Source organism: Sciurus vulgaris (assembly GCF_902686455.1).
Source record: "Sciurus vulgaris genome assembly, chromosome: 7".
NCBI classification, from domain to species: Eukaryota; Metazoa; Chordata; class Mammalia; order Rodentia; family Sciuridae; genus Sciurus; species Sciurus vulgaris.
Window position 1 is genome coordinate 57,117,616 of NC_136467.1, and position 12,810 is coordinate 57,130,425.

Below are 12,810 nucleotides of genomic sequence, written 5' to 3' on the forward strand. Positions count from 1 at the left end.
CATATGAAGCCAAAATAGTGTGCTTCCACATATAAAATCTATGGTATTTCATTGTCTAGTTGTGACACAGAGTAGACAATCACACAACCACATTTTATTCTGCTGCCAAGACACCAACTGTCCTAAAAGGGTCAAATAAATGCTGTGAAATTGTGGATACTGGCCCTCAGCTAATACTGTGGCAGGCATGGCAGGTGTACAGCTGTGTGCAGCTGTGTCCTATCACAGCTGCAGAACTGCCTTAAAAATCACCAAGACTTGTTACATTGTTTTCCTGTCTGTGCCAAAGCCACTGGCCTTAAAGCACTATGGAGTTCCACAGGTCTTTGGTTATATAAGAGATATTAACACCCATCAGTCTACAGATCCTAAAATATACATTCAGCAAATCTCACTCACCACATGCTTTCATGTCTGTTTACATGTTTCAATTGGCACTATCAAAAACAAAGTACTCTATTTTTTCCCCCTCCTTCAACCCTGTAATATCCCTTCCCTTTCAGGAAACTATTCAATAATCTTATTAGCTTGAGAGTACAAGTGTGGCTGGCTTCCCATTCCACAAGAGGAAGTTTTAGACTTCAGGGATTTTTATGATACACCTTCTACTACTTCTAGTATAATTAAAAAAATAAGTGTTAAGACTGCATACATAAAAGGGACATTTCTTTAGAAGGTATTATGATGTAAAAAATTTGGTCACCCTAATGAAACATTATCTTTCCCTGGGACTCTTCTTTTTTAGAGTCACAAGGACTCACTAATACTTGCCCTTTTTTGAGGCCCTCTTTTGGATGTTCCTTCAAAAACTCTGTTACCTCTTGGTTTCTGTAAATCTGTCTCTCACACAGCAGAGTAGGGCTTGGCTTCTCAGAGCAGTGCTTGGCAAGCACACAAGCAGGAAACGCAGAAGGGAATGAGTCTGTCAGACTCATTTTCTTCTAGTTCAAATGTTTATTTCAGATTCGGGAGGAAGTGGAGTGGTTCCTTTCCATTTCCTCGTCTCTGGAACCTGCGAGTTGTATAAGGCTTAGAGAATGGTGCTTTACTTACACATCACACTCAGTGGCTCACAGATGGAGAGAGACTCTTCCCAGAAACCCCATCTGAATAGAGCAGAATGCATAGCTCTCCAAACCCTCTCTGGATCATCTCTTCTGGGTTTAATCTGAAGTCCTGAGCAAGGCAACTGAGAGCAATGATGAGGGCTTAGGAACATCCCACACCTGCTCCTCAGGGGCAAGACCATGCCTCAAGTGACATTAGTCCCTAGCTCTGACGCGTGGCATACCTGAGGCTCCTGCTTAGGAAGGGAGGTCTGACCAACTGTGAAAGCTACAATGGGATCTGGTCCCAAAGCCACTTTCTAGGTTCCTGAGACTTACTGCATCTGACATCAGGTTGGCATTTCAACAGCAAAATGTAAAATATATCTGATTTGGTAATGAGCTGATTTCAAATTTAAACATGCTGACTTTTCCCATCCATACCGACTTCTCTAATTTTTATTTTTTAAACATCAGGTTATCTCATGGCATTCACCATTTCAGCTCTGCAATGTGCTTTATTGTCTATGCAATTGACAGAGATCATTTTTAATGTAATGTCAAATAAAGACCATCAGAAACCAAACTAGAAAATCTTGTCGTAAGTGTCCTACTAAATGCTAACAGATGTGTGTGCCTCAAACTTTCAGGACTGAAGCATAATTTTATAACAAATTACTTACTGAGAATATTAATATACGGAAACCTTCTTCAGCAAAGGTGAGACCTTTGACATTTAACATAGGTTTTCCAGCAGATGATAAAGAAGTCAAGCATTGTAAGTGTGTTAATTACAGTTTGTTTAGGAAAGTTTCCGGGACAGAGTGCTTGATCTAATCACATTGGTTTTGTCAAAGAGTTTTAAAAGATAAAAATCTGACTCATTATCTCTACTCATAGTTCAGATTTGGGGGTTTATATTATTGTTTGGTAGTTACTGATCACAAAGTACAACAGTGTTTACACTTACACACTAATTTATACTTACACATTCACTAGTACAAACTTGTTTGTAGACTACATCTTGCATGTTCTGGATGAACTCCTGAAATTAATTAACCCCTCCATATTTTGGAATTCCCCCCTGACATCCCTTTACTATGGCACATGTGAGCTAGAGTGTATCAGACACATTATACATTAGATATAATCCCAATATCCACTTTGGAAACCAAAAGTAGTAAAAATAGAAATTGCACTGCCATCTGATTTTCAAAAATCCTCTCTACTACTCACTGATTAAATAAGACATACTAATTGTAAGTAAAGCAAAATCAAGAAAAATCAGAATGAAAGGAAGAAGAAAAGATAAACATTGTAAAGGTCATAATGAGACAAACATTTCTACTTGAAGATATTTTCACTGAAGTACACCATAAGCAAGCTATGCCAAGTCATGTACTTCTCACTCACAAAATTATATTGTATCAAATTTAAATTTGTTACAACTGCCATGTACATTAAACCAGTGATAACGAAAATGTAACTCAATATCTGATCTAGTGAAACAGCAACCAACATTAGCTCTCAGCCACATGAAGACAATCTCCAATGCCATTACTGGTGTCAGCTAAACCTCAGCCAGTTTGTCTTCTCCAGCCATTTTTAAATAAATAGGTGACTATCTCAATTAGGAGATCTTGAAGGGAGTCTCTGAGATGAGGCAATTTTGTTGTTCATTCTCAAAACCCTGCATTTGCTGTACTTAAAATAGATACTTGTACCAATGTCCTTTCTATTACCCAAAGGAGAAAAATAATCACATACACACCAGTCCCTTTTCTTTCAGCTCAGAGAAGCAACTCGATCCAACCAGTGTTGAAACCTGAGTAGGTCACTGTACACCACGATAAAATTCCCTAATCCCTGAGCCAAATCTCCCTAAGGGGGGCCTCCGCCTGATCCTCCACTTCCCCGGCTGACTTTTCCATTCGCTCTCTCCTCTGTCCCCCTTTCATTTCCCCTACCTTCAAGCCTTGATATGTGATCCGAGGTGGGGGCTCAGGTTTCCGTTTTTACAGCTTAGGCCGCGCTAGCTGTATACATTCCTTTCTTTCTGCTGGGCAGTGATTACTTACCAGAGCTTAGTTTACACTGGTCCAGATGAAAGCTGTTCAGATGAAGGCAAACACAGCCAGGCAGCTCCAGCGGCACCGATATGAAGCTGCACAAGGCCACATTGTGTTCTCGGTGACATTTTGTTGCACACATTTTTATACAGGGCAACCAAATTGTTATGTTACTCTACACTTCACCTTCGGGGAGCTGGAGGGGCAATAATACCAGGGGGTTTGGGGGAGGAGTTTGTTGTTGTGATTATCAATAATAAAAGCATGAAATATTAACGAGTTATAAAAAAGAAAACCCTTGTGACTTTGAGCAACCACTTTTTTAAAGAAGGATTTTTAATGTTACTATATTAGAGTAATGCCTACAAAACAATTCCACTCGACACGCTGGCATGGTGTGAATGGAAATGACTGAAAATTTTGGCCAGGGGTCTCACACATTGTTCCAAACCAGAGAGAAAATACCAATCCTACAGGTATTTTGGATTATTTGCTGTGCAAAACTTCTTGTTTATGCTACTTTGGATTGAAATGATGAGGATTAGAACTTCAAATAGTAGATGGTGATTTGGAAGAAAAATAACATTTTAAAAAGAGGAAATTCTGTTCACCAAGGTTAATTCCATACTTAGTCCTGCAGTACTGGCTAAAAATTGTGTAATTTTTCCCCTTAATACAATGTTGTTTTTGTTTCTTCCTCACCAGTTCAGACAAACATCTGTTATACTGTAGAAGGACAACTATCTCCCAAACCACGGAGTGCGCCTGCAGCCAAAGTCAACAACACGAGCCCCAAGCACTGAGCACAGTCAGCCTTTATATCCAGCCGGGATAACATTTCACATGTTTTGATTAAAATTAGCTAATTTGTAATTCTAGAACCTATGAAACTTAAAAGCTGCCATCCATATAGATCACATTAGGCAGCATTTTAAAGGGCCAGAGCATGCTGTGATTTCCTAGTGGCCTTCACCTCTCTCCTCTTCCCCCACTCCAAATTTAAAACGAAATGGAAAAGTAATCTGGAAACACAGGACGGGAGGGAAGGGCAAGAATGGCTATTGTAGACTGAATTCCACCCTCATGGGAAGAAAGCAACTTCTATTTTTTTTTTTTTTTTTTTTTTTGTTCTTCCTTAACTATCATTGGACTCAATGGTGGTTTCCATTACAAGGAATAGCATTGATTTCCAAGGCAAATCTCCTTTGGACTGATACTGCATCTCATGCTTCCAGGCACTAAGTTTCTCACCCTGAAATAAAACCTTAATTTCAAAATTATAATGCTACTGACATTTCTGGAAGAAATGTAAAGCTAAGCATATGCACCTAGCTACCTACGTACACACACACTCACACACGCAGGATGTACATCCATTTGCCCCTTCTAATCATGGGCTTCACACAAGGCATTCTTATGGAATACACATGTTCTAATCAAGATGTCAAAACGCAATAAATGAAACTAAGTTGCATACCTTTTTTATCTGGTTCGTCTTTTAAATACAAACTTAACCAAACCTAACCAAGTCAACTGGCACCATTAAAAGCAGAAGATGGGGAGCACCAAACCTGTTACTTTTTTGTAACTCACAGAAAAAGATAAATGTTTTTTTTTTTTTAAAGAGAGATTCATAAAATCAACATAGAATAAAATGCTCGCCCAGGCAAAGCCTCAGCATGTAGAAAATAAAGGAATGGGGCGACGAGTGGGGTCCGGAGTTGAGCGGTGTTCTTTTGCAATCGCTTCTACGCGAACAGCTGGAGCGCCAGGCGGCTGCGCTCGCCACCTCTGGGGCACCGCTGGTCTGGCCGGGAGCCCGGCCTCGCCAAAAGGACTCCGGGTTGGCCTTCCTGAACAATGGGCAGGCGCCCTGCGAAGGCCGCTCCTGGGTCAGCTATCTTTCGGCGGGGCTCGCTGAGGTCTGCTTAACTGGTAAGCTAGGCGTACAAAGCGAACAGGAGGCGGAGGTAGCGATGGAGAGGCGCGGGCGGGGGCGAGCGAGGCGAGCGGGCAGTCAGGACAGCCCTCAGACCCTCACAGCTCTGGCCGCAACTCGCCCAGCACTGACAGCCGCTACAGTGTCGCAGCTGGAGACTTGGGGCGAAGCGGGATCTCTAAGCAGGGGAATGAACTGCGGAGAGGGATGAACTCCAGCTCTCCCAGCGTGCCTCAGCCGAGCGACTCTTAACTTTGGAGGGGTCCGAAGGACGATTCGCGAAGAAGGGGTAAAAACTACACTGCCCACTAGGAAAGCCTCATCACCATGCCCATCCACCACTTGGACCCCGGTGCCCGCGTCTCTGAAACAAATCTGTGCCAACCTGGGGTTTGTAAGGTTAAACAGTATATGGTACCCCCTTCGAATCTGAGGCTGGCAAATTTCGGGATGCAGCCCGCGAGTTGACCTCCGCTTTGCACCTGGAGGAGGAGCCGAGGCGTTCCGGGCATCCTACAGTAACTGACAAGCGCGTCCCTGTACCCCACGAATCCATACAACGGCCCAAAGGGAGCGGACCGAAGAAAGAGCTCGGTCTCCCCAGCCCCCAAGGTCCAAAAATACCTTCATTTCCTCATTGATCTCCCTTTTCACTGGGTGAGCCGGTTTCCTGCTCCTTTTATTTTCCGGAGGTCTCCCTTCTTTCTCCATTTCTGCCATGTTTTTGTGTCTGGTTTCTGTGGAGATGAAATGGCTGCTGCCGCCGCCGGCGGTGGTGGTGGTGGTGGTGGTGGTGGCGGTGGCGGTGGTGGAGGTGGTGCTGATGGTGGCAAAGCTGGCGGAGGTAGCGGTGCTGGCGGGGCCGGGGCTGGGAGGGGGGAAAGGCAGGCGCGGGAGAAGCGGGGTCTCTTCTAGCGGCGGAGAACGTCAGTGGCTGTCAGAGGGAAAGGTAGCTCGGGGAGTCTCGGGGATGCCGCCGCCGCCGCTCCTGTTCCTGCTGCCGCCGCCGCCGCCACCACCAACGCCGCCAACGCCGCCGCTGCCCGTGCCGCCGCCGCAGCTTCTGTCGCTCCCGCCGCCGCCGCCGCCACCGCCGGGCTGCATCCTCGGTGCCCCATGGAGTCGTCAGCCATCTTCCGTCTCTCTGTCCGTCTGCATGGGCAAGGGGAACGAGGGCCGGGCGCGGAGAGAGCTGCTCTGGGCGTGCGTGCGTGGATATGTGTGTGCGCCCGGGAGAGCGCGCCAGCCCCGGCGCCCAGCGCCTCCCGCGAGCCGAGCCGGGGGCGGGCCGGGGGCCGGCGCGGGGAGGAGGAGGAGGGAGCAAGGGAGCTGGGGCAGGGAGGGGGCCGGAGGGAGGGAGCCGGAGGGAGGGGGACAGATGGGGGGGCTAGGACAGCCCCCCGCTCCCGAGCGGGCGTGGCTTCCACCGTCACTGTGTACGCGGATGCCGCGCGGCTCCGGGGGCTGCTCGCGGCCGCCTGTTCATCAGCGGCGGGCACCAGCGGATCGCTGCGCCCCTCGCGGCCGCCACCTCTCTGCGACGACCCACGCGCGTCGGCGCCCGCTTGGATCCCAGCTTTCCTTCGTAACTCAGTGATGCGGGCTCCGAGGGGTTTGGAGTTGGGTTTTTGAGCCCGCCCTAGAAGCTGCTGAGAAAAAAATGAATGGGGGTGAGGGGAGGAGGTTGAGCGCAGGAAAGGGCGCGGGGACCTGAGGTCGCTGCGCTAGAGGGCCGCTTCCCCAGGGGAAGGCCGACAGAGCTCGCCGCTTCTAGAATATAGCGCCAGGGTCTTGGGTGGGGGATAGGGGTGGGGAAGGAATCCTACAGCCCTGATCCACCCTCAGATACCAGGATAGTGTGTCCTCCTTCGGGGGACACCGCAAAGCATGGCGAGAGGTCCCTCGGAGAGGTCCCTGCGCCCAGTGTAAGCGGCGCCCAAAACTGCGCGCCCTCCAACTGCTCTTGCAAGGCAGTTTTGCCTTTCAGAGAACCACTTAGAAGTAGGACATTTCGGCCTCCAGTCCCTAGATCTATCCCTCCCCACTTCTCTCCTTGTCTACTACCCCCATTGCACACTCACGCACGTATGCCCTCCTACAAAGTAACAGCTTTTACCCCTTGACCCATATCGCGGGGTGGCCGCGCTCTCTGATCGCGGTCCCCGGGGTGTTATCCAAAAGGTTGGGCTTAGTGGGAGTACAAGGTCCGGCGTAAGATCTCTTTCTCCTGGACCCCGCCGATCTCGCCACGCCCGGCGGGACCCTCTCCTCTCGATTCTCCTACTCTCGCCGCATGACTTCTGTCTGCAGTTCCGAACCCTTGCTAGTTCTCTCTGCGTTCATGTGTGCCCCCTTCGGCCCCCTCCGTACACGCCTAGGGCCACGGTCGGATTGTCTCTGGGTTGAGGCATTGCTGTGAATGGTTTAATGAGTCTTCCGTGAGACACCCGGCCCTTAGCTTCTACAAGCTACAGGGGACACAGTGAGGTTCTCAGCTCAGCTTTCCCGCGCCGCGACACTTCGTAATTACCTGACACCATGTGATATGGGGGTGTCCATTGTTCCACTGCTTGTTATTGTAGAATGTGCATGATGACAGTGATGGAACTTAAAATTACACATTTTTAAGTACTTAAAAAGATAGAATGAATTCGGTGAGGGGGTATGAGTAAGCTTTCCATTAAAATCTCAGTTCGGCCTGTCAAACGAGTCTCATTCTGGGTATTAAATTGCCTGATTTGCATTTTAGCATTGTTTTGTTTCTTAAACGTCTAATTAGAGATTTGGGGGGCATACCCAAGAGGGCTGAGCACCTCCTCGTTGCCTGTTTTGCGTTTTAGCATCATTGTGATTTGTACACACCAAATTTCAAATATTTGGGAGTGTACCCAGAAGATCTGAGAACCTCATCTTGCCTCTTTTCTACCCTGGGTCTGGGGAGCGAAGGGAAGCCGCACCCGGATCCGCGTGGCTCTCCAGATCCCAGTGGAGCCAGGAGGCCTGAGCTAGCCGGGCGGAGCCGGCTTCTCTCCTGCAACGGTTTAGCGGGAAACACTTGCGCCCAAGGAAAAATTAAAATCCCTGGGACGATAAGCCGAGAAGCCAAAGAGTCAAGAAAGGAGAATTAACTAGGTTTTAGAGAGCGCTGTGCGGTAGAGCGTCCTCTATTCGAGATTTTCCCAGTAGCCTCTAGGAGAATATCCAGGTACACCCAGCTCGTGAGCCCCAAGTCCTCTGACTGGGTTTCGCATCTGGCGACTGTGGCGGACTTAACCGCGACCCAAGCAGTGAAAGAGATGCCCAGAGAAGCCCAAACCTGTTTGCACTAACTCTCCCCGCCCTCTCCTGGACCATTAGCACATTCCTGGGTGGGGGGGGGGGGGGGGAGTATCTAGGGGGAGTATCTCCCCAATGCTGTTGTTGGGAGGGGGAGAGGAAAAGGAATAAATTCAGGTTTTATAAACTGAATTTCACCCAAAGCATCTGATAAATGATGTGTGGGTTGGAATTAGTTTTCTCTATTTGTCCTCTTATTTAATGAGGAAATGATAATAACCCTTGGCGGGGGGAACTTTTGAAATATTCCCAAACTGCAGAAACATACGTTGTAAACTGTACACAAAAAAGAAACTTTTTGTCTTCTGGAAACATATTTAAGTTCCTTCCGTTTCCCTTGGTGCCAGAACCATTACAATTGATTCACTGTTGTTCAGCCGATATCAAATAGCAAGTTATGTATCCCAAGCTTTCAGATACAGTTTCAGGAGTTAAGAATAAAGTAAACAGAAAAAGTGAAATATAGCTCAGAGTTATATTTAGAGGCTGTTAAACTTCCTTTAAAGAATATGACTTTCAAAAAATGCTTCTGGTAGTTAATAAAAAATAATGACATCAATCAGCCACCTGTTCCTTTGCAGGCAAACTGAGGTAAGGAGAGGCATCTTTAGAAAATATATATGAGGAAAACTTTTAGCCTAGAGTGAACTTCAGAATTTATGATCATTTTCACATTGTTAATTACTCTAGGCCTTTTCAGATTACTATAGGTGAAGACAATTATAACAAAAGTTGCTGCTTTATGAATTTAGAATTTGGAGGGAAATAATGTTCCCTGGATAACTTCCCGGTTTATAAGAATAAACCCTGTGTGTGTACAAATGATAAATAAACATGTCTCAGAAGTCACACTTTGGCCAATGTGACTTATGTTCCCAGTCGCTAGTGAGCTCGCTCACACACTGTCCCCTCTCCATGTGCACACATACACATACCACAGAGAAAGCTCCAGGTGTACAATCAGTCCTCAATTTTCCTTCTACTACCCCTGCCAGTCACTAAGATGAGTACAGGACTGATCTTTCATACATTCCTTGAATACAGTGTTGTATTCTTTTCCTATTCAAAGCTGCTCTTGATGTTTATTCTAACCATATTTCATCTGAAAAACACATCAGAGGAAGATTTCAGGTTGATTGGTTTTGGACCCTTCACTTCTCTATGCACTTCTTTGTTATCTCCAAGAACACTTCACTCAGAGGCCAGCCCAGTCTTAATGCCTGGTGAGGAATTAGTAAATGGTGACTGATTAATTAGTATGTCCTGATAAAAATTGTAGAATAGGTTTTCCTGTATATTCCTTAAAATTAATGTTCATCTTGAACAAAGTCTGTGATCTAGCCAAAGGTGAAAATTCAAAAATGTGAAATAATTACACTGCTGAATTCAGATGAGGAATTTTATCTCACTTAATATTCACAAATTCTGAAGCCACTTCTACTGTCTTCATCTCACAGATGAGGAAACTTAAGTTTACACAAGCAATTAAGACACAAGCTAGTAAGTTCTGAGATTTGAATTCATAACTTCCTGTCCAACTCCAGCATTGGAGGTCTTAACACTTTGCTAATATACTTTAATGAATTCCTTTAACAATCTGTGTTTATTTAATCTAAGGTCCGCATTTTTTCACATTTTAACATCTTTGAGATTAAGATGCATATGAGGGCTGGGGTTGTAGCTCAGTGGTAGAGTGCTTGTCTCGAATGCATGAGGCATTGGGTTCAATCCTTAGCACCACATAAATAAATAAAGGCATTGTATCCATCTACAACTTAAAAAAAATTTTTTAAAAGATGCTTATGACACTGAATTTTTATAATTACAAATGGTGGCTTTTCTTCTCATGGTATATAAAATAGCAGTACATTTCCCAGTCAGTGGTATATTAAGTTTCATTGGGTTATGCTGCAATAACAAGTCTATGGAAAATCTCAGAGACTTTAAACAACAAAGGTTTATATTTCTTGCTCAAGTCAGTTAAGTATTCACTGTGTAACTCTCCAGGGCAACCATCCTCCATGTGATAGTATGGTGCTGAACTTCCATACCAGTATGTGTTGCCCTAGTGGCTACCCCAGGGGAAGATAGAACTGGGGACTTCACCAGCAATTATATGGTCCAGCCCAGCAGTGACATGTGTCACTAACTCCTAAGGAAGCTGGCAAGTTTAATCCTTACCAGTCTCACAAAGGAGAGAACTGGAGACAAACATTAATCATTAAATTCAATTCATTAAAATATGATAATTAGGATCCATTGATATAAGTATTAGGAATCTATTTTACTCAAAAATCAATGTACAGTGATTGGGCTGGGTTTTATTATAGACCATCTAAAACATACTTTCAAAATCCATGCTCATGTTTAATAGTAAAGAACAAAATTCTAGAACCATTTTTAAAAAGAAAATGGAGAAATAGTATAAATATAATGCAAAAGTTTTGATAAGGATCTATAGATGAGCTTCTGGGAATCTAAGACCTCTTGAAATTACATACAAAACTTTCAGTACCTTTTTTTCTTCTTCTGGGGAATGGGTAAATATCTGTCATCAGATTCTCATTTGAGGTTTATGATTTATTCATTCATTGATTCAACAAATATATGTAGAGGGCCATTTTTGGTGCTTAAGATTCAGCAGCAAACATGACAGACAAGTTCTCAAATCTCATGAAGCTTATATAGCCAGGAAAGTAAACAAGCAAACTAGTAACAAAGAAGAGGACATTAAATCCAGATAGGTGAAATCAAAGGACATTGTTGATAGAGCATAGAGGCAGGAGATCTGCTTTAGCAAAAAAAGATCTCCATGAGAAAAATTTTGACCTGCAACAGAAAAGATGAGAAGGAGTTAGCCATGCAGAGATCTTAAAATCCTGGAGGAAAAGTGTTCCGGTCAGAATGGATGTGCTCAGCAGGTTTGAGAAATTGAAAAGTATCTGGAGTGTAGAGAATGAAGAGAATGGTAGAAGTAATGAAACAGGAATGCAGAGACAGCTTATAAGGAGCCTGGATGTTGCGGTAAAGGACCGAGTTTTATTTTAAGAGCAGTATGGACATAGGCACACTCTGCTTTGCATGGGAACGCCTAAGTGCCTTTCTGGCTCAACTATATGTGTGGATCATCTGGTCATCATAGACTCTGCCATTAAACACCAGGTTAGCTCAGGTGGGCACCCCCCTGAGTGGGATCCCCTCCTCTCCTCTCCAGGAATGCCTCACCCGCTGTGTCATGCCAGGTGAAGACTACAGCCTTCCCAGAAGAATGCAGGGAATGATCTTTCCTTCCATTGTAGGGATATTAGATGGAAGGAAAGTCTTATATAGACTAATTGGGCAGACTCAAGGCTCTTTGTAGGAGAATGAGGGACTTCATCCTTTACTAAGGAGGCCTTGAACACAATAATTTGACCTTATGTTTCACTTTTTCATTTGTGAAAATGAGTTTATATTTTGAAATATTGTTGTGATGATCACAAAATATGTGTTAGAATGACCTGGAAATAAAACAGCACAAGTTTTTGTATGCACCTATGTATTATTTTCATCTTTTTTGGTGGATGGGGTTTTGCTACACATAGAACACAGAGCCTTACATATTCTAAGCAAGCACTCTACCACTGAACTGCATCCTCAGCCCCATTATTTGCTCTTCTGAGGATCATTATTATTTTACTATAGCTTTAGGTTTATATGTACAGACTGAGGTGTACCAATTTAAGGAAACCTGACACACGAGGAGTAATCTGCATAATAAAAATATTCTTCATTTTCAAATTAATGTACAATATAGTCCCTTTGAATAGCAATTTCCTAAAATGTATTGATTTTAATTTAGAAAAATAAGAATTTCGTGTGCACATGTGCTTTTATGAATGTTCCAATGTACCCATTGAGGCAAACCTAACAGTATCTATAAATTTAAGTTATAATTTTAATTGTTCCATCAAATCAGATATCAAAACCCAGTATTAATTCCAAACATTTCTATGCCCCAAAAAATGTTAAGCTCAGCTATCAAATGTGCATTTCTGAATACAATAGCTTTATGTATATTGAGCCTGGGAAAATAAATTAGGAGCACCCAAGTGAGAACAAGTCTATTTATTTAGATCAAGGGCGGTAGCCACCATCACCTGCATTTGATGAAGATTCAAAGGCAGCATGGGAATGGGAAAGCTAGATCATGGGAAAAAGAAGAATAAAGAAAGTTTGCAGGTGTGTTCTGATTGGAGGTGGTCGACATGGAGAAGTTGGAGGAAGACTAACCAAAGGACCAGCAGAGTAGAAGCAAGGCACCCAGTGATTGGGGAGCGTGTTTGGCTTTCTCTGGTTGGTCCTGAGTTGGAAGGAAATAGTGGTAAGGAGCTAGAAAACTGGAAGGCATTGACCAAGTAAGTCCAAACCATTCTGGTAG

The 12,810-nt window shown here is 44.4% G+C and overlaps 1 protein-coding gene across 3 annotated transcripts in view; it reads right to left on the reverse strand.

Moving 5' to 3' along the window:
* Positions 1 to 6,361, reverse strand: part of SOBP (sine oculis binding protein homolog) — a 157,013-nt gene extending 150,652 nt beyond the window's left edge. For 2 of the 3 annotated variants that reach the window (XM_079149032.1, XM_079149031.1), the window contains exon 1: positions 5,679 to 6,361. In XM_079149032.1, the coding sequence (XP_079005158.1) occupies positions 5,679 to 5,774 (96 nt within the window). In that variant the 5' untranslated portion in view covers positions 5,775 to 6,361. Of the gene's footprint in view, positions 1 to 3,013; positions 4,226 to 5,678 lie in introns of those variants that run through there. The other variant, XM_079149033.1, reaches the window with a different exon arrangement.
* Between the last annotated feature and the right edge of the window lie 6,449 nt (positions 6,362 to 12,810).